We start from the raw sequence: 21,686 nt of genomic DNA, 5'->3' as shown, positions 1-21,686 counted from the left end.
GGTGCTAAATTTTTTGCTAAACTGGAAGGAAAACTTGCCATAATTCTCACATGTGAATTAATTTTTGTTCATCACGAAGGACTTATGGTTAATTATAGGCCAATTATGGCCTGGTGAGAGATCTCCTGATATGTGCTATTCTTTGCAGTGAACGCAGAACTGGTCTGAGGCCTCTGACGTGTGAAAATGATCTTAAACTCGTTTTCTCTGCAACGCCACAATAGACGTGCAAAGTGCTAGACGTGTCTGACAGCCTTTTATTAGCTCTCCCGTTCCAAACAGTTTAATGAATTTAAAACGGCCGTGTTTGTGTTTCGCGTCTGAACGCTAGTTCATTCGTATGCTATTAAAACCGATCTCTTGTTTAATATCGTATTTATTTTTACTTAACCGGGCCATTCATATTGTTATCAGGGGGAAAGATGGACGCCGTGCTGCAGTGTTCTTTTGCGTACGGACAACTGAGTCGTTCGTGGTAAACCTGCTTGGATTGGTATTGATCTTGCGACTGTTTGGCAAAGATTTTTGCTTTAAACCGAGATTGTAATCAGAAAGAGATTCTATGTGTAATGGAGGAATGACCCACAATGAAGTCAAAAGAAATAAAAAGTCTTTTTGCTCCTGTTGATACACTGTAAATGTCCATGGCCGCTGTTTGTTATTGTCTGTAGCCTACATGCTGCTAGGGTGTATGCATGTCCTTATATACAGAGCCTGTGAGGATATTTCCTTGAAAAAGCAGGAGAGTCAGGCAGAGGAATTGAGATCATGTACTGTGCATGACCATTTGAAATATTAGTTCACGGGGAATTTGTGTTGTTACCCCCGAAGATTGAGATATTCACTCATATAGCTGTTGTTTGTATGCCAGTGGATGTGGTCTGAAGACACCTTTGATACCTCTTGGCAGTGAGTGGTCACAATCGCATTTGTTGTTCTGTGCTGCCAATAGTAGGTAGTCCCATGTAGTCCGGCGGTATGCTAGTACGTCTGCTTGCTTTGTGGCTCATTTGTATTCTTAAAGTGTGTGTTTGTGTCTTGATGGCGTGAAACTTGCACAAATTATGGCACCTGCCAAAAAAAGATTTTTTTTTTACAAGAAATAAAAGTGCAACCAGATGATCTGAGAATGATTAATATTTACCAGTGAAATTGAATGTTTGCGACTCCTGTTTATCCAAGGCTAAACCTTCCCTCCTGTATCTCCCCTACGTAGAATTATCTATGGCGCTGTACCACGACACCACCATGGCTGCCCAAAATAAAAACTCGGTCAATAACGGGATTTATTTAGAAGAGTTGTGTGTCTAGACAGTAAAATGTCTTGGTGTTAATTCAAATCTAACAGTGTTAATTCAACGCTCACAGATACTATTCCCCATTGGGACTGAATGTTATCTGTAGGGTGTTCAATTAACACTGTTAGCGTTGAATTAACAATTCAACAACTTGTCGTTCAGCTAGTCCTCCAGTATGGCTCCCAGCTTACTCTACCAGCTTAACTAGCTTTGACCAGCTTTGACCAGCTTTGACCAGCCACAGACCAGCTATAACCAGCTGGAAGTGTCGAAAAACTGTGTATACCATCTTAAACTAGCTTAGAATCCCAGCAGGTTTTAGCTGGAATTTTCCACAGAGATATCTTGGGGGAAAAGGGAAGGTACAATGAGGAATAATTTTTAAGGAAATGTAGTCCTCTTACAGTGCAGTCTGGAAATATTTTTTAAAAAGCGAAGGCAAAAGAGGTGATGTCATGGGTATCGACTTAATTGGCTCAGTCCTGATCTGGAATCGGCTTAACCCCACCCTATTAACCTCCCCTGACTCCAAACCAGACTTGAGAAAATGCTGCAACTGAGCCAAAGCTCGGACCCTGGGACCAAAATCTGTCTGCGCTGTCCAACCCGCCCCCTGGCTTGTTCCTCACTGATGACAACATTGTCGAACAATTAACGGAAGGAGGATATGTTTTTTTTTAATGCTCGTTTTAAAAATAATGAAAAAAACTGGCGTGAGCGACAGAGCCTCGCATGAGACGAGCACAGCGGGTCATATGACGTTCGGGGACCTGTTGCTCCTCTCTCCCTGCTGGCGTCTGTGACGAGAGTCACGATGCGTGCAAGAATAGCTCCCCGCTGAAGCTCAGCTTGTTCTGGCTGCCGCTCGCTCGCGCAGGGCTGTATTTAGCTGTGGGGCAGAAGCTGTTCGCGTGGGGCTGTATTTAGCTGTGGGGCAGAAGCTGGTAGCGGGGCTGTATTTAGCTGTGGGGCAGAAGCTGGTAGCGGGGCTGTATTTAGCTGTGGGGCAGAAGCTGTTCGCGTGGGGCTGTATTTAGCTGTGGGGCAGAAGCTGTTCGCGTGGGGCTGTATTTAGCTGTGGGGCAGAAGCTGGTCACGGGGCTGTATTTAGCTGTGGGGCAGAAGCTGCTCGCGCGGGGCTGTATTTAGCTGTGGGGCAGAAGCTGCTCACAGGGCTGTATTTAGCTGTGGGGCACAAGCTGCTCATGCGGGGCTGTATTTAGCTGTGGGGCAGAAGCTGGTCGCGGGGCTGTATTTAGCTGTGGGGCAGGCGCTGATCATGCGGGGCTGTATTTAGCTGTGGGGCAGAAGCTGATCATGCGGGGCTGTATTTAGCTGTGGGGCAGAAGCTGGTCTTGTGGTTTGGCTGCTCTGTGTCAGTGCGGCTGTTTTCCATGCTGAAGGCCCAGCGGTGTAAAGCCTGTACGCTACTGAGGAGAATCTTGTGCCGCCGTGTTTGGCCTAATGACATGGCACATGGTGGCAGGAACGTGCGATCCTTCTTCATCCATCTTAGCTTGCCATGGTACCAATATTTAATGACGGCCATCTTGATTTGATACTGTATATTTTACTCGACACTGCTGTACAATTTTTGTCGTTCGTTCATATGCTTGTACTGCAGGTGCGGTGGGTTGTTGGGAGGACGAGTGGTTAATGAATTTACAGTAAAGTATAATAATAGTTCTGTTTTCCCCAAACGTATTCCTTCATTAATATAGCAAATGAATTATTTCTTGTCCAAATTGCAGATGACTATTTGCTGTTTTTTTATTCTCTGTCAGCAGCTTTTGGCACTTTTCTCCAGCAGCCCTGAAGCAAACTCGATTGTTTGTTCTTTCTGGAAAGTCCCAAGGTTTTTTTTATTAATTTTTTCCAATCATTTCTTTGGGCTGCTGCATTAAAATGACACCTGGGTTTCCCCCCCCCCCCTGTTTGTTTCTGTTCCGTCCCACTTGCTTCTGTACTCAGTGTGTCACGGTAAACATGATTATTTCATGGTCCCTTACCTCTGCATACTGTACTTCCACTGAAAGAAAGGCTGTCCCAGCCCTCCTAGCTCCCCCCCCCGTGCTGGTTTGCAGTCCTGTTTACGCCTTGTAGAAACTGCTACACTGCTCTGGTGTTTCTCTTCGCCGATGAGTTATAAGTACTGGGTCGCATGGCCAGGACACGTACGAGGCGGCGCCCGTTGTGATAAGACTAGACGAACCGAGCCCCGATTCTCTGCACTTTTCAGCAAAAAATGGAAGGAGCCTTTGTTTTGGGAAAAAAACCTTTCCCAGGAGACTTCAGCAAATGAGAGACAGGAGAAGAAGAGGAGAGCTTTTTAGATTGAATTTTTTGCTCAGGTAATTTGTTTCCTTTTTGCTCAATGGACTGAAGGTGCTCTGGTTTAGTGGAAGACATATGAAATCAGGCCCTGCTGGATTTCTGTGCGTCCAAAACACTGAACTCTGAGCTAGCCTTCATGGTATTTACATTCTAATTATATTCCTTTTTTTAAGTGTCCCAGCCATACTTACTGTACACTGAAAGGTACAGTAGGTCTACAATGTCTTGTGGAAACTCAGGATGTTAAGTGCAGGAGTTGATCTTTTAGCTCTTCCAATGTCGTGCCTCACAAATCTACAGTGACAAGCTTATTAGTATTGTGTCTTGAATAAGTAGAGTCCACTCTCGTTAATTCTCCAACATCCTGGCTCAAAGAGCAGCATGTTCTTTGATTGATCTAATGAAAGTCAGTTGATTAAAGGCACGGTTTGGAACAAGGGAAGCCTTGTAGTCGTGCTAACGTGCTAAGCTCGTTAAGCTGCTCCAGCGTAGCGGGCCCACGGCGCCAAACAGCGCTTCTTAACGGTTAATGTCACATGGAATACGCCGGCACAGCGTGGGGGGGAGAGGGCGCGCACAGTGGGCAGCGACACTCCCAGCATGCACCAGTACCATCTCTCAGTCAGCCGCAGGCTTCGCTAGCCCCCTCATCCCGGCGTCGGAACTCCCACCCCCCTGCCACCCCCCCCCTTGCAGAGCTGTCCGGCGAAACGCGGAGCGGGCGCACGGCGGCCATCTAAGCGAAATGGAGATGGTCGGTTATGCCCCCCCACCACTCCCCCCCGCTCTCTCGCACCCACCGCCATCCACGCCCGAGGTGCCCATCTCCCGCGTCTCCCTGTGATCCCATCTCACGTCGATTCGCTCCGCACTTCCGCTCGGTCCAGCGGTAGTATTATTACCGCCAGATAAACCAGATCAGAGCTCGAGGGAAGGCCTCTTCGGGAAATAACACATATGTTTCATTGCGTTGTTTTCTTTGAGTAGGACGATAGGCGGAATTCACTGGAATTTCTAACCGCCTTACTTGCTAGCAAATGGGTCATGCGATACATATATAAGCGTATGAATAATAATTCATGCTCAGAAAGGAATTTCATTGGTGAAAGGAGATCCGAGTTATTAAAATTGTTTCAGCCTTATGGTGAACATAAAGATTTGTGCTGGAGGTTTTATGTGGCCTGGTGACATATTACATCCCCCTTGCCTGACCGGGGGGATGAAGAAGGCTTGTTTTATGTCGCCAGACGTAAATGTCAAATTTAATCCTCTCCGTTATGACTCAAGAGTCGCTGCATGTTTCCAGGAGCAGGGGTGTGACTGCAGATGCAGCCCATATGTAGATATAATCAGTAACAAGTCAATATGCCCAGAGCGACCTTCATCTTTTTTTCCCCCACCAGCAACGCAATTCTGTTGAAAACTCATAAGATGACTTATTTTAAATTCATGCAAACTGATTTTTTATTTATTTACTTTTGCAAAAGCTCTATTATAAATGCACACAGCTTTTTTTTTTGCCTGTGCGCATTTCACAGTTTTTTTTTTTTGCTCTCTCTTTCTCTCTCTCTCTCTCTTTTCCTTCGCCGCGGTGTGATGGATTAATCTGGAAACGTTGGCGCCGAAGACAAGTGAGAGGGTGTTAATTAATAGCGACGGGGCTGGAGGGAGCGAGAGGGAGGATGAGGAGGGTGAGGAGGAGGCGGCTGTGGCCACGCCCCCCCTCAGAGCCTCGGCGCAGCGCCGCGGGACTTCCTGTTTCATCGCCGTCGTCTAGCGCCCTCTGACTGGCGGCCGTCCAGTACGTGGCTCTCGTTAAAAAGCCGGCTCGCTGGGGCTGGTTAAATATGGACCTGTTTGATGAAGCCTTAAAGAATCTTTTATTTTATTTTTTTTACGAGTCCTCTCCTCCGCGTAATGTTCTCAGCGAGAGAAGACATTTTAACGGTCGCGTCTCCGTCTTGTTTCTCAAACATTACATTCTGGCTGTGAAGTCGAGTGCTATGGGAATTATAGCGTGCTAAATTTTCCCGTACAGGCTACGGGGCAAAAGGCCTTAAATATATTTTTTCGTCCACAGTGAGCTGTACAGTAGTTGTTAATTTTGTGGACGGTGATTTAAAGCGGTGGGCAGTTTATGCAGTAGGTCCGAACTTCACCAAATACCAGGCTTACAAGCTTTTGTGTTGTTTACCATTTGCAGCAGTCCTGCTTGGTTAACTGGCGGGTCATTGATTCCTGCTACTTGTGTGGGTTTTTTGTGGAACCCGTACTGCTGTTTCTGTGGTAACTGTATCCTTGACAGCAAATCAGAACTCCAGGCTTATCACGGAGATTCCCCACAAGAGAACTCAGCATAAATTACCTGGCTTGAGGATAAAGCTGGTGTGTTCAGATTTGGGATTTAAACCTATGACTTTCTGGTCCAGCAGAGCATACACTTGCCGTATACAGTACATCATCACACAGTCCTTCAAAGAACAGATTGTTGTACGGTACACGTGTAAAGGAAACATAAATATTAATCAGTCATTTTGATAGTAAGAACTTATTATACACAAGTAGTTTTGCGTTTCTAATTGGACGTTGGGATGAAAGCTTATTATTTTTTCATCACTGTATTTTTGACATGAGCTGTGACATGAATCAGTTGGACGTATGTAAGCACACAAAGCCAAAGGCCTTGCAAGGTGAAGAAATAAATTCAAAACAAAGAGTTTCACCCTGGTTTTATTCTCTCCAATAAACCCAACATTTCAGTCAGTTCTGCTAGAGGGCATCGCCAGGTCGCTGTTTTCTCTCCTGTCAACCTTCTAAATCTGAAATAAGTCTACTGTTGTGAAAGAAAAGGAGAGGGTTGTATGGTAGAGATGCAGCCTGATCTTCAACTGGAATTTTAGTATCTGCTGAAGTGTGTGTGAGGCGCTTTTAAAGCTCCAGTATTTTAGTAATGATCCTGTCAAATACGGTCTTCCTGTGGGACAGTAGTGCGCTGTCCAAACCGATGGAAGGAATATCGGCTCACAAAAGAGCCCCAGAACGAGGGAGGTTGTTAGTTTGGGCGGCAGTGCAGTATAATGGGTGAGGAGCTGGTCTTGCAACCAAAAGGTCACAGGTTCGATTCCCATGTAGAGCACTGCCGTTGTACCCTTGAGCAAGGTGCTTAACCTGCATTGCTTCAGTGTATATCCAGCTGTATAAATAGATTCAATGTAAATGCTATGAGAAGACATTGTGTAAGTCGCTCTGGATGAGAGCGTCTGCTGAATGCCTGTAATGTAATGTTATATAGTTCAGGAACTACTTGATAAAAGGAAGTTCGGCTCACAGAAGGCCCCAGAACGAGGGCGATCGTTAGTACAGGAACGCAACGGCATGCGCGGTATTCCCCCCCCCCCCCCCCCCCCCCCCCAGCGACATTGTGGTCCCTCCGGCGCTCTTTTGCAGAACGGGACCGGAACGGGTCGACCGTCGGGCTCGCCGGTGTCTCCCGCCACCGGTTGCTCGCTCGCTTGCTCGCCCGCCGTGGAACCTCGCGTCCGGTTCTCTCCGGGTCTCGCCGCCTTGTCGCCGCGGCGATGACACAAAGGCACCGCATCACGGGACGGTGTGGCGAAAGAGGCGTCTCTCCGATTCCGCGTGGCGTCGCGAGCGGAACGATTGCTTTTTACCCCGTTGCTAAAGAAAACCCTGTTCCCCCCCCAGGAATGACTTACAGCTCCACCCCCCCTCCCACTGTGTAAATGGTTACAATCACGTAAAGACAAATTAAGCAACCGCCTCCAGAACTAAAATTAGAGGCGATATAAATATCTGTCGATTGGGATTACAAATAAAATACTGTGCCAAGAGCAGTAGGAGGGAAAACAGAGATCAGATCAGAGTCTTAAAATTAGGAACGGAACCGTATGTCAAGTGAACGTCGTGTCCCGTCGGCATATTAGGACAAGGGATCATAATTTGGATTGTCATTCTGTTTTCACCAGTGGAGAGGGTAATGGGAAAAATATGATCGCAGCTGCTAGAGTAGCTGCTGCAAACTTTTCCTTAACTCTGAAATCCTGGAGTTACACGTTATTCATGAAAAAGCATGTTATTGTAATATTATGGGCTGAATCAGTCCTCATCAGTTTGATTGTTGTAATGTGTCTCGAGAGATGATATCTTATCATGAAACCAGGTCTCAATGCTGATTTAAAAAAAAAAAACATTTAGTACATTATTTAAAGAATAAAAGTACATAAAAAAGAAACTAATGTCAAAAGTGTTCTGAGCTAATCTTCATGATATTCCCTATGCAATTATATTCATCTTGAAAGTATTAGCTGAATAAAAGAAGTATTTTCCATTATTCCTGGCATACTTACTGAAAGGTGCAACAGTGTCCTGTGCAACCGTAGAATGTTAAGTGCAGGAGTTGCCCTTTTTAAAGGTGTAATCTTTTAGCTCTTCCAAAGTTTGTGTCTCACAAATCTACCGTGACAAGGTCATTAGTATTATGTCTTGAAAAAGAAGAGGCCACTCTCTTTAATTCTCTTAACTCCCTGGCTCAAATAACAGAATGTTCCTTGATTGATTTAATGAAGTCAGTTGATTAAAGGCATGGTTTGGAACAAGGGAAGACTTGTAATCGTGCTAACGTGCTAAGCTCACAAAGCTGCTTCCTCATGCCAGCCCGACAGTCCCAGCAAATCCTGGTGTTATGTTACCACATGTAAAAGACATGATAGTTTAACGTTATGGACTGAATCAAGGCCTTGTCAGTTTGGTTGTTGTGAGGTTTCTCACGAGGAGATATCTTATCATGAAACCAGATCTCAATATACATTTTTTGTAAAGAAACTAATGTTCAACGTATAGTCCATTGGTTCTCTGTTCTGTTCCAGGAGATCTACCATCCTGTAGGTTTTCACTGCAACCCTAAGAAAGCATGCCTCATACAACCAGATGTTTTTGAGTTGCTAAATAATAGAACTGGGTGTGTCAAATTAGTGTTGAAATGAAACCCTGCAGGATGGTAGATCTCCAGGAACATGGTGGGGAATCACTGCTCTAGGCCTTTCCTGTGACCCTTGAATATGATCAGCCCCCATGATCCATACACAATTAGCCAGCTGACATAAGATGAACTCTGATGTGGAGTTGGGGGGGAAAAAATCAATACACGCATAAAGGAAGCATTCTGCCCTTGAAGAGGCCCTAGGTCATGTGCTGTCTCCTGTCTCCTAAAATATGGAGCAAATAAATTGTGTTTATACTGTACATTTATCATCCATTATTACAAATTGCGGAAAAAAACAATTTAAAAAAATGAATATAGGCAAGACAAGAACAGCTTATCGGTTATACGCAGCCAAAATCTCAGATCTCGTGAATGATTTGGAGTATTAAATGATTCAGATCAGAAGTTGGCATTCAATCCCCCAACAGAAGCAAAATCCCCCCGTAGGGCAGGAGTGGACTTGAATGCCCCGTCCCGGTGAGAAATTAGGTCATTCATATTTCATGCGATTTAACATGCTCCTATTGGCTGGTCGCTGGTCGTCAATAGCTTCCATGGCACTTGCCAGTTGGCTGACCTTTTTTTATTGCTTCAGGTCATTTGACTCATTATATTTTATTTTGCCAATGTTTATGGAAATCCAAAATGATTTTTTTTTTTTTTTTTTTTAAAACAAGGCAAGCATTTATTGGAAATGGCTATCGGGTCATGTGTCCGCACTGCTTCGCTGGTTTGTGGTCTCGTCCAATCGCGTGCGGGTTGTAATGGGATTAATTCCTAATGGCTCGTGATGGCGGCAGCGGCGGCTGCGAACTTCATTCCCCTGAGTGCAGAGTCAACCAGCCCCAGTGCCCACCCCTGCCGCACAGCTGTCCGGGGCGATCCTCTTTAATGCCCCTGCGTGCAGGTCACGGCTCTCGCACCCTAAAGCCTTTATTTATTTATTTATTTATTTATTTTCATTCCGCGCTGGACGTTCCGCTCTCTGAGAAGCAGGTTGGGATTAATTTGTATGGTTGGCTTCGGTGCCGGCTGACAGTACCTGGCAGAGGCTCGTATTTATCGGCGATGACAGCATGCAAGCTGACTGTCCCGCTGTCCTGCCAGCAAATGGAACACGGCGAGGAACAGGAAACAGGAAGCGCAGAAACATCGCTGAGACACTTCCCACTGACGGCCAGTTTAAGAGCAGCCCTGTAGATCTGGTGGTCTGCAGTGACTGGAGTTTGTCTCTTTGCTGATTGATGTGTGAATCAACTGATCTTTCTCAATGACAGAAGGGCTTCAGTACATATCCAACTGTATAAATGGATGCAATGTGAATGCTATGTAAAAAGGTGTGTGAGTCCCTCTGGATAAGAGTGTCCCCTAAATGTAATGTAATGTGATTTACTGTACTGTAATCCTGTGCTGTACTGTAATCCTGACCTGGTCCTCCTCTGCCTCCTCCCTCCTGCAGGAGTTTGCCGCCCTCACCAAGGAGCTGAATGCCTGCAGGGAGCAGCTGCTGGAGAAGGAGGAGGAGATCTCCGAGCTGAAGGCAGAGAGGAACAACACCAGGGTGAGTGCAGGCAGTGTCCATCAGAGCAGAGAGTGTTCATCAGTGCAGAGAGTCTCTATCACAGCAGAGAGTGTCCATCAGTGCAGAGAGTGTCCATCACAGCAGAGAGTGTCCATCACAGCAGGGAGTGTCCATCAGTGCAGAGAGTGTTCATCAGTGCTGAGAGTGTCCATCACAGCAGAGAGTGTCCATCAGTGCAGAGAGTGTTCATCAGTGCAGAGAGTGTCCATCACAGCAGGGAGTGTCCATCAGTGCAGAGAGTGTCAGTGTTCATCACTCTCTATCTCTAACAAGTTTTCAAATATCAGTGCCTGACCTCAGTCTCATTGGCCAGTACAGATGATGTCCCTCTTTCTGAAAGCTACCTTTTTGGATTGCAATGACTTTGGATTTTCATCATTGTGGCAGTTGTCACTAGCATTTTATTTTCAAGAGTTTTTTAAAAACATTTTTCTGCATAAATGATCTGCGCTGAATGAGAAAGTGAAGTTATCAGTGGGTGTGGTCATGACTTGAAAAGTTGGGTAATTTAATGCAATAAAAAAGGCAGTCAAGGAAGTTTGAAATAAAAAAAATGATTTATTATTCATTTTATAACATTTTGAAAAGTTGGCTCACAGTTTTCAAACATAAACAATGAAAATACAGTCTTACAAAATACAACTTTACTTTCGCAGCTTAATGCAAGGTTCAGCTGTAGCTAATGACAGAAATACAGTATTGTTGGAGAGCATATATTAGCCCACCTGTCTGTGTTCGGTACTCAAGGGAAAGATCCTCTCTGTCAGATCCTCAGATATCTTATGTTTGGTCGATTATCCTGAAGAGCAGCACTTTCCCATTTTCTCTCACCGCTTATTTCCACTGACGACATTTATACTGTTCGCTGCACTATACCTCCCAACACATTGCTTTTTAAAGTTATTCTGAAAATGATCATATAAAAAAAACTGCAGTGTTTCCCTTGAGTATTTTACTTTTTTAAAAATGGTTGGTGTGTTTTAATACAAAATTTAACTGAAGACTTAAAGACTAGACTGAAGACTATGCATAATGTAGGCTAGGGGAATTTGAAAGTACAAAGTAAATGCTAACAATAGCCATTTAATTTGTCAATCCATTATAAGGACAATGAATTGACATCTAAACATACTGACCCCATTCCTTAATCCCCTGTAAACCGGTCATAAGATGCATGCTTGTATTTTACATCTCCTAAGACAATGGATCCAAAGCATTTCTTTCCTCTATCTCTTTGAGCACTTCAGCTCTGCATGTCTTCTGCATCTGTGAGTCATCCTTTGCATAACTGTGCCTGTTTTTAGACCGTTTCTTCATAATTGAATGAATTGGATATGGTTGATATATTGATGTAAATTAATGCCTTGCTATTGGATGAAAAGGCGTGCTTTCAGCTGAAGTGGTTGATGAAGAAAGGAAGAGAGAGAGATGTAGGCAGCTGGGGAGAGCAGGACGGGGGAGGGGGGTGTTGGGGGCGGGGGGGGGGGGGGGGGGGGCGCTTGTTATCCTGACAGACTGACAGGCTGGCGTGAGACCCGGGTAGCAGCCACACTGGCTAATTGAACTGTAACCTGTAAGCTGTCGTCTCCGGCTGCTGACAGGTGTCTTCGCCCGCTCAAGGGCAAACAGGACGTCCCGTCGGCTCCTCTCCCCCAATCGATCGATTGATCGGTCGCATCGATTTTGGGTGGCGCTACTCCCAGTAACAGTGTTGGGGATCGCCTTCACGATGTGCCAAAAACAAGCGAAAGGGAAGTGACTGCACAAAGTGACATGTAAAGTGACAAAATAATTGCAATTGTGACATCACAGGTCACCGGGCAACCTCAGGGAATTCCAATGTCAAGTTTCACTCCAAGCTACTGGTGTTGAGGGAGGTGGGTGGTTTACCAGGATGTACAGTGTTTTGACCAATCAGAGTACAACAGAAACACCTGAAGCTCCCTAAATTTGTATTTGGGACATTCAACTCCAATCTCTTAAACTCTTCCCTTATTTCCTTTTAGCAAACCTGCTGGGAAATGTGTTTTAATTAATCATCTCCATTTTAAATTGAGCTGGAAGTGCTTTAAGGCCCAGCTACAGCCAATTGTAGTCAATTTTAATACCCAGTAATGTCAATTCTGCGATATTATTGTATCATTTTTGTCATTTTAATAAGATAATGTGAGTTGTGATTAAGGGAATCATTGCCGACATTGATCACGGTGTGATGCTGAGACATGAGGGCTATAAACAGGACAGGAAGGCTCATACGGGCTTGTCTCTGTGGCTCAGTTATGCTGGTGATATGGGGGCTGCGGTGAGAGCTGAACTCAGCCAGTCAGCAGAGAGGGAGTCACGCGGCGCATTATCTCCCTTCTTCAGTATGAGGCGGCGCCTGAGAGGGACTGTTTTAGCTTAGCTTGCACAGTGAACGCCCTCTTTAGGGCAGCCGTGGGAAAACCGGATCGCAGACAGAAGGAGTAAAAAGGGCCAGGTTAATGTCCTGCCAGCACCCCCCCCCCCCCCCCCCCCCCCGGACTGCTGTGCTAGGAGGAACATTGAACTGAATTTAGAAAGCTAGAAATGAGATCCAGAACACAAAGCAAGAAAAGGTGGTTCAGTCTAACTGTCATTTTAACTGACGAACAAGAATCCATGGTCAGTTATTCCATGAAAACGATTCTTCATTGGTACAACCCACCACCTCCAGTCATGCTACTGAGAGTGCATGCAAAGCAGTTTTTTTATTGAGGGTTTTAACTGAATTGCATATGCCCTTCAACAGTCTGTGCATTTGATTGGATCTGGTCTTTTGTGTTCGTGGGATCTTTTCACAGGTTATGTAATTTAACAATCAAAGCACGATCAGGAAGTTGCTTTACTTGTAGTGTATCTAAAATAATCATGCGTTCCACACATCGTTCCACACATCATTTTACCTGTAAATCTGAGACACCTGCTGTATGACTGACTACTGATCAGTGAAGCTCATCATTTTTTGGCGTGTCCCTCCTCAGTTGCTGCTGGAGCATTTGGAGTGCCTTGTGTCCCGACACGAGCGGTCGCTCCGCATGACCGTGGTCAAGAGGCAGGCCCAGTCGCCTTCGGGCGTCTCCAGCGAGGTCGAGGTGCTCAAAGCGCTCAAGTCCCTGTTCGAGCACCACAAGGCTCTGGACGAGAAGGTAAGAAACCCCTCACCCCAAAAAAGCTTTTTTTTAAAAAGACTTTCGGACCTTAACAACCTGTCAGTTTCAGTTCTCCGGTGACTTGGAATCCAGCTTACTCTTTAACTGCCGACAGTTGGGTTTCAAAATTTGAATTGATTTCCGGTGTTAAGTCGCTAGCTGCGACGGACACACAGGAGGCCCCCAACGTGTCTGGCTGTGGCCTGGGGTTCTTGAGTCTCTCATTGTGCTGTGTCTCCTGATGCTCCAGTTTTACAGGGTCTGAGGGCAGTGCCTCATTTCCCATTGTCCCGGGCCATGCCCAGCTTCCCCGAGGATCCCGGAGGCTCAGTTGATTAACGGCGCGAAATCCTACCGCACCATCACTCACCGCGGAATCCATTTTGCCGGCTCCGCTGCTGAATTCGAGCGAACCCCCGCCCCCATCCTCCCCGCACCCCCCACCCCCCCGTCATTTATAACGTCTCCGCTGCCGGCAACGGGAGGAATAAACCGGTTTTGATTCATCGGCGGTTTCCCCCCGGTGCGCTTTCCCCGCCTCCCACGGAAAATCTGCCGCCCAGTAATTCCGTCTTCGCCCCAGTCTTCTCCCGCAGAGGCTGCTGGGTAATACTTTCGGTGTGACTGGTACGGGGTGCCAGCTGGGAAGGACCTTACGGTGCCGAGGGGTGGAGAGACACCCAGTAACTGAGAGGAAAGAGGAAGTGCCTCTCTGTCGGAAAATGGCTGAGGGAACCTCGGCTGAGGCAAACCCAACCCGACTGTCTTAGCCAATGAATGCGATTACCTTGAGTGTAGACTGGTAGCCTATGAATAGCGGGTTTGGGCCTGGACTGTATCTTAAACCACTATAATTGGAGGTCAGGACACAAATGGCTTCACCCTGCCAGGAGTAGGGTGGGTTTAAATCAATCAGGAGTCCCGATGTAACCAGGGCCAGACGGCTACAGGCCAGACGGCTACAGGCTTTCGTTTTGTATCAGAAAGAACTGTGCCACCCCTTCAGATAGGCAGGCAAAGGAGTGGACACACTTTAGCTGTAGCTTTACCTGGGTGAAGCGAACGTGGGAAATATTTGTTCAAAAAAGAGCTTGAGGGGGTAGGCAGTCATCATGTAAAATAAAAACGATAAAACCCAAAGCCCTGTGCTGGAGAGAGACCCAACATCAGAGGAAGGAGGTTGAGGAAAGAGCAGTGTTGGTCTTATTTAGTATTACTCTGTCTACAATCTATCTATCCCATGAGCCAAAGAAGCAGGCATAACTTCCCTCACAAATACTCTCATTGAGAGTGGCTTACTGTACATAGCCTTTGTTTGACACATCATCCTTTCCCACAACGGGATATTTGCTTTTTAAACTTTATTAAGGGATGGACCTTGCCCAAGGGTAAATCCACAGCCTCGTTTAGAGAACTCGAACCCGTAGCCTTCTGGTGGTCCGTACTCTTCCCAGACACCTGGACCCATAGCTGATATAGTACAGGATTGCGTAACTTGTCCTTTCTGCTGGTTGCAGGTGAGGGAAAGGCTGAGGGTGTCGTTGGAGAGGGTCACGGCCTTGGAGGAGGAGCTGACAGCGGCCAATCAGGAGGTAAGACGTCACCCTTTCTCCTTTCCTTGTCTGGACTGACTCCTCCCACGAGGGTGGAATTCTGTGCCCTACCCTCACGCATCCCCCATATGATGAGTCCAGTGGCAGGTGCCATTGAGGTGTCACATGGGTTGGGACCTACCCTCACGCATCCCCCATGTGATGAGTCCAGTGGCAGGTGCCATTGAGGTGTCACATGGTTTGGGAATGGTCTTTACTACAAGGTGGCACATGCTTCTTCTTCTCCATTGCAGTATTAAATGGATGCTGAAATGAAAAAGGAAGCTCCGCTCTGATAGTGTTTTTTTTGCTGGAACTGCTAGAATGTTCTGGAACCTTCTGGCCTGGAGCTGGTGTGCTCCGGTAGGGCTGTTAGCGTAGCCGTTTCATCCCTCCCTACAGCCGCGTGGCGTAAACAGTGGATGCTCGCGCTCCGGCTGAATGTCCCCCCAGGGGCGAGTGCTCCACCGCAGCCCAATGAGAACCCCCCCCCCCCCCCCCCCCCCTCGCTGCGGGGGCGAGCAAATCATCTTAATGTTCCCGCTCCCCCCGCCCTGTCCTGCGCGCGTTAGCCCCTGTGCCTGCGCGGTAATAAAGGCGTGTGATCAAAGGGCGGGTGCAGGGGGGGGGGGGGGGGTGGAGGCCGGGGGTGGGGGAGGGGGGGAAGGGATCATCCGTAGAGGGGGCAGGGCATAGTGGTGGTAGGATGAAGAGCAGGAGGGTGGGGGGAGGGGATAGAACGCTCACGGACAGCGTGAGTAAGCGCTATTCCTCACTGCAAGCTTTACACGCGGCCTCCCCTGGACCAATCACGGCAAAGCAGCGTCCGTCAATGCTTAACAAACACTTAACATTCCTGCTTAGATTGAATCTGAGAGTCTGCTTAGATTTCAGAATGATTAGATTTCCCCTCTGCAACTCTATAATAATAATAATAATAATAATAATAATAATAATAATAATAATAATAATAATAATAATTGCTCATTGCTGGAACCTCCACTGCAGTCTAGTCACACAGACGGGAGACAGAGGTGCGTCATGGCCCTGACACGGTTCAGCTTTTGACACCAGAGCGTGGGGCCCATCCAGGCTCTAACACAGCCCCTTAACAGGAGGCTCCTCCCAGCAGACCCTGCCTGATGGCTCTCTGGATGAAGTTGCTGATCTCTCACAGACAGACGTTTGCTTTGGAATGCCCCTAATCAACGCCGTCGCAGCTGCCGCACGTCTCGAGGCTGTCATAAACAGGAAGTGATGCGTGCGCGGGTTACCGCGGCTACGGCTGCCCTGCTCGCTCACGATCGCTGTCAGGCAGGTCCCCCGCCTGCCCTTCAGCGAGGAGACAGGTGCGAGATTGAGTGAAGAGGTGTGAACAGGGAATGATCGTTACCTGGCAACAGTCGCCACGGGTGACTGGGGATTTGAAATGTCCAGGTTTCGGGAGGGTCCGAGGAGAGCGTCCGTCTCTCTGGCTGATATTTTGGCAGATGGTTAATTGATTCTGGATCGGCTGTCTGCAGGAACTGTTTCCTCCAGCAAGCGAGGTGTTTTGGCTTCAGTCATATTATTTTTTTCTGTTATGGTATTTCTTTACTGAGCCATCCGACGATAGTTTAATAACTAATGCGGGCTCACGTGTCTGTTTATGGATCATTCTCCTCATCTAATTTCAGGTGTACTACACCTTCTGCCACGCAGTTTGTTTTCTGTTGAAATGAAAATAGCTCCAGAAACAATGCTTCATGGTTGCATGGGTTCAGCCACAGGCTGTACTTTATGTGAACCCTGCTTATATAATGTAATAGAGGCAGGGCTGTATATTCGCAGGGGAGTAGAGGACTGAGAGAAGCCCATAAAGGGCCCGTGGGCCCGGGCTTCTGTCTTTAATCCACTAGCAGGCTTTTGAGGCCTACAGGTTCACCATGGGAGTGATCCATCCCAAATGAGTTCCATTCCAATAAAGGTGCCCTAATAACAAAGGGAAGCGTTTGCTCCGTGATGCACTAGTATATTGATCATAGCTCGCAATGTCGTAAAAACGACGTATATCTTGGAAATTAAGGTCTAAGGGCATCGTTGCTGTTCTGCATAGAAAAATGAAACCACCAGATTAGAATTTTTCTGGATTCATATGAATTTTTTTGTCAGTGTTCCCATCAGGCAAAATGGGATTTGTTAATCTTTCACTACACCTAAAACATAGGATGGCTCAATTTCTGATTTGAAAGCCTTGTATGGGTTATATTTGTCCTAAAAAGCCTTTTTAATCAAGATGTTTTTGTTGTTGTAAACAGCAAGACATTATTTTAATCTAACTAGCCACTCAAAGTTTGTAAAACCACCATAAATAATACTGATGTACGCCTGGACTGGAAGGGGACAGTTTTCATCATCGATTAATAAATAAATACGGCAATCTATATCACTAACAATGGGCAAGTTTTATGAATAATGCGGTATTTAATATCCTGCTGCTGGACGACAATGATTATATTTCACACGCAAAAGAGAAGAGTCTTATCACCTCCATCATTTAACGAAAACGATACCCTAAGTCCTTTTGTGATCACACTCTTGGCATATTCCTGGTGCTATGCTGATTAGTGTTATTTACGGTTATGCTATTTTGATTTTAGACTTTTTTTTACTCCCTCTGTTTAAAGCCTGTTACGTGAGAAAACAGCTTGTGAGAATATCTTACCTGAGTTTCAGGGGTATATTTAGGCCTTTTAGGGAGTGACTCACTAATGTTTCATTAGAGGACAATAGAAACCGATAAAATTAACCATGTAAGAAAATGCACCTCAAAACGTGAGCGCCAGCTGCATATTACGTATCAATTTGTGTTGTTACAGTACATGTGTTGTTTGTTTTAATCCCCAACCTTTATTGCAATATAACGCTTTATAGAACAAGTCCACGTACTCTCTGTTGTACAGCATGTACAACTAAGATGCGAATAGTTATGGGCCTCCGATGTGCTTGCTCTTTTTTCCGCGGTAAGGTAGGGTTGTGCTTTTCTGAAGTTCGGATTTTACATGAATTAAAATGGAAGATGTTTCCATTCATTCCTATTGCACCTGTCACCACATCAGGGTAGGCGTTCACAAACGTATGAAGGAGCACAGCACACAAGCAAAGGCCGTGGCCTAGGATCCGGTGCTTCTTTCGGACGGCTATAATCGGTCTGACGCCGACGACCTGGGGAGAAGGGCGACGCGAACGTCGGCCAGCGCTGTTAACCGCGCGCTGTCGGAGAGAAACATAATTGCTGTTATCGTTCCCAGCCCACGGAAACACAATCAAGCAGATTACGACTGTTTGTCAAACACTCCAGCTGAAGGAGAGGTATGAGGTTCGCTGAGCAAAATAATTACGATAATCTATTTTTTGCGGCGATACACGACTTCGCTCGCAACAACGTGAGTGCCAGCGGCAGCTATAATTAACCGTCATCGTGTCAGTTACTGATGGTGGAAATAATTGCTCATCCTGCACCTTTATGCTTTGTGCTTGTCAGCCTCAAGTAAATACTAGTTCTGTCTCCGTGAACCTGTGTAATGTGCTTTTACAATTAAATAGTGAACCTCAGGCACAACATTTTTGTTTAATAAATATATTTCCTTGGTAATAAAACCTGGTTAATGAAATTATGTTTGAAGCAAGTTTCTTTGAGGCTAGCTGTTTTTGCACTCTGTGCACAAAAAGTCAATCTCAAGTGTTTTAGTCTTATATTTAGGCTTAAAAGGGTCTGTCTTAACAAGTCTTGTAATGAGTCTTAAAATCATATATTTTTTTCTCTCAAGTACAAAATATTTGCTCTTTTTAAGTTACGTTTTGCTTGACGAGTGAAATTGTCTTACCCCGTTGGCAAATCTTGAAATGAGTCAAACAGTTTGACTTAAGATTGACTTATTTATTGATTTCTGAAGTGTAAGATTTGGCGGGTTTTCTGCGCGGTTTTTGCAGATTGTAGCGCTGCGAGAGCAGAATGCGCACATCCAGAGGAAGGTGGCGTCAGGGGAGGGGGCCGAGGACCTGCTGGAGAGCACGGACGCCGGGCAGAAGGTTCATGGCAAGGTAGGAAAACACACTTCCACTCTGCACGTTCTCCCTCTCTTTTCCCTCTCTTCCATCTCTTTCCTCTCTTCTCTTCTCCCTCTCCTCTGTTTTCACACGGGGGCTTCCAATATTATATTTAAGGTAGTAAACTAATACTGTGAACTGTATTTGCACTGCTCAACCTACAAACTGCTGGTAAGTGTTGTGGGGTGGTCTGAGGCCTATCCCAGCATGCAGTGGGTGAGAGGTAGGAATACAACCTGGACATCAAGCCATCGCAGGGCCCACACACCATTCAGTCACACATCCAAGGGCAATTTAGCCTCTCCAAATTAACCGAAGCTGCCTGTCTTTGGACTGTGGGAGGAAACCGGAGTACCCGGAGGAAACCCGCGCGGACTCGGGGGAGACACGCCGACTCCCCCTCGGCTGGGATTCAAACTCGCAGCCTCCTCGCTGTGAGGCGATATGCGCTGTGCCACCCGTGTTTGCACAGGGACTCTGTGATGTACCTGGCTAATGATCTCCTCGTGTAGAAGGGGCACGAAAAATAATACAAACGTGGAGGACCTCAGTTCCTCATGTGGAATGCGGTGCGGTAAAATTTGGTAAAATTTGCTTTGCGTACCTGAGCAAAGACACGCTGCTGATTTTCAAATAAGCCACCTGACAAACCAATATATCCACCACAGATTAATACAGCTTCCAGCACTCTGTCTTTCTCAAGGGAGAGAGGGAGAGTGAGGCAGCAAGCAAATGACGCACCTCTGTTTCCTGTAGAAGAAAAGAGCACAGAAATGTGGTTTTCCACCGTCTTCAAACGCGGTTCTCGCATTCGGGACAGAGAAGGAGGACCCTGCGGAGTCGAAAAGCCATCGGCGCGGACCTTTCACCAAGGCCGGCGCCGTTTGCTTCCTGCATTTGAAATGAATCGGTTATTTTTTTTCTCTCTCAGATGAAACAGGCTTCAGTCTTGAGCACCGTCGGCAGCGGAGCCTGTCTGGGATTGGCCGGTAGCCGAATCGCGGCGGGTCGTTAGCGAGCGAGGGGGACGGGGGCGCGCGGGGTACGCGGGCGGGGCAGCACGTCTTCGCGTAACCCCAGGGCTCTGAATCACTCACTGTCAGCCCGTGGATTTATGATGTAGCGGCGCGGGGGGGGGGGGGTGGGGGGGGGGGGGCGGGGCGGGGGGGGTTCTGAGGTCCTGTCTGACATTGAGATTTCCATGAAGATGGGCGAGCTCTCCGCTGCTTGCGAATGCAGGGATAATGAACTGCCGGGTTAGTTTTTAAAGTAGAAAGATGGCCAGACTGCTGTCTATAGTAAGTGATAAGAGAATAAGCAGGTCCTAGTCTTCAGAAAATAACAATAGGTTGATCCCCCCCCCCCCCCCCCCACACACACACAGTTCCCAGGGAATTATTTTTGTGCCCCCCAGTGCCACTCGAGCACAGGCTGGCAGAATCCTGCAACACAGGCTGCCACTCTTTCTCGGTTCTGTTCACCAGGTCTGGTCATTTTTAATGACAGGCGTGAGTTACCACAGGAAACTTTTTTTTAAAAATTTTGTCGTCGTCAGCAAGGTTGTGCGGCCTGTGAGCAGCCCTGTGTCCCCAGGGGAAAGAAGCGAATTGTACCTTTTTGACTTTTTCCATTTTTGCAAGGGTGTTCAGTCACACTCCAGTGGAAATGCCCTTGTCTGTTAAACACAAAAAAAAAACTAGGCCATATTCCAGTGGCGGTTTTAAGCGGTAAATTTGCACGTTCAGCTCTCACATCCGGAAAGTTCCTTTTTCAGGCGCACTGTAAAATATGTCCATGAATTTGTCTCTGAAAAGTCTGTAAAATTGCAAAGGTGTGAAATTGTAAACAGCAGAAATGTAAATAGTTCTATTATTTATAGTGAAACAGCTAACATTTGTAAGTTATACAGCCTGCTGCTATATAGTATGCTGAACATACTGTTGCAGTTGTTTATATGGTAAAATTCTGGAAACCCAGCTGCCAGTATTTTACCATGAAATTTAAATGGGTGAGTTGATTCAGGACCTTGTGGGGAACTTTCGATTCTTTTGATTCCATAAATTCTGAATGCGCATTGGGGGGAGAAGCAGGTTTGAAAGTTACCTTTTAGATTTCAGGAGCGGGGTACCCACACTCCTCTGCTTCCCCTCTACGCCAGATACATGTGGTGTGTCTGAACGTTTCTCCTCCCGCCCCCCTCGCCCCCCCCCCCCCCCCCCCCCCCCCCCCCCCCACCCCGGTCTTACCGCGAGCAGCGCCTGTCGAACGGCTCCATGGAGTCGGCCAAGGAGGCGAGCCAGGTGGTGGAGCTGCAGGAGCTGCTGGAGAAGCAGAACTACGAGCTGGCCCAGATGAAGGAGCGCATGTCCTCCCTGTCCTCCCGCGTGTCCGAGGTGGAGCAGGAGCTGGAGACCGCCCGCAAGGACCTCATCAAGTCCGAGGAGATGAACAACAAGTACCAGCGGGACATCAAGGAGGTGGGTGCGTCAGGGCGGAATGCAGCCAGGAGCGCGTGCAGGTGTGCAGGTGTGTGCATAGACACATGAACAAATACACACATACACACCCATACACTCGCACACACGCACACACACAGGCACACACACACACACACACACA

General features: G+C 46.9%; 1 protein-coding gene across 3 annotated transcripts in view; it reads left to right on the top strand.

The window, feature by feature from the left end:
• Nucleotides 1-21,686, top strand: part of ppfia2 (PTPRF interacting protein alpha 2) — a 156,383-nt gene that overhangs the window by 96,024 nt on the left and 38,673 nt on the right. For all 3 annotated transcript variants that reach the window (XM_035426739.1, XM_035426738.1, XM_035426740.1), the window contains 5 exons: nucleotides 10,094-10,195; nucleotides 13,219-13,383; nucleotides 14,904-14,978; nucleotides 18,951-19,061; nucleotides 21,323-21,544. In XM_035426739.1, coding sequence (XP_035282630.1) covers nucleotides 10,094-10,195; nucleotides 13,219-13,383; nucleotides 14,904-14,978; nucleotides 18,951-19,061; nucleotides 21,323-21,544 — 675 coding nt within the window. The remainder of the gene's footprint in view (nucleotides 1-10,093; nucleotides 10,196-13,218; nucleotides 13,384-14,903; nucleotides 14,979-18,950; nucleotides 19,062-21,322; nucleotides 21,545-21,686) is intronic.

Source organism: Anguilla anguilla, chromosome 7 (assembly GCF_013347855.1).
Source record: "Anguilla anguilla isolate fAngAng1 chromosome 7, fAngAng1.pri, whole genome shotgun sequence".
Classification (NCBI taxonomy): Eukaryota; Metazoa; Chordata; class Actinopteri; order Anguilliformes; family Anguillidae; genus Anguilla; species Anguilla anguilla.
The sequence above is the reverse complement of the archived record's forward strand: the minus strand, read 5'-3'. Positions and strand labels throughout refer to the sequence as shown.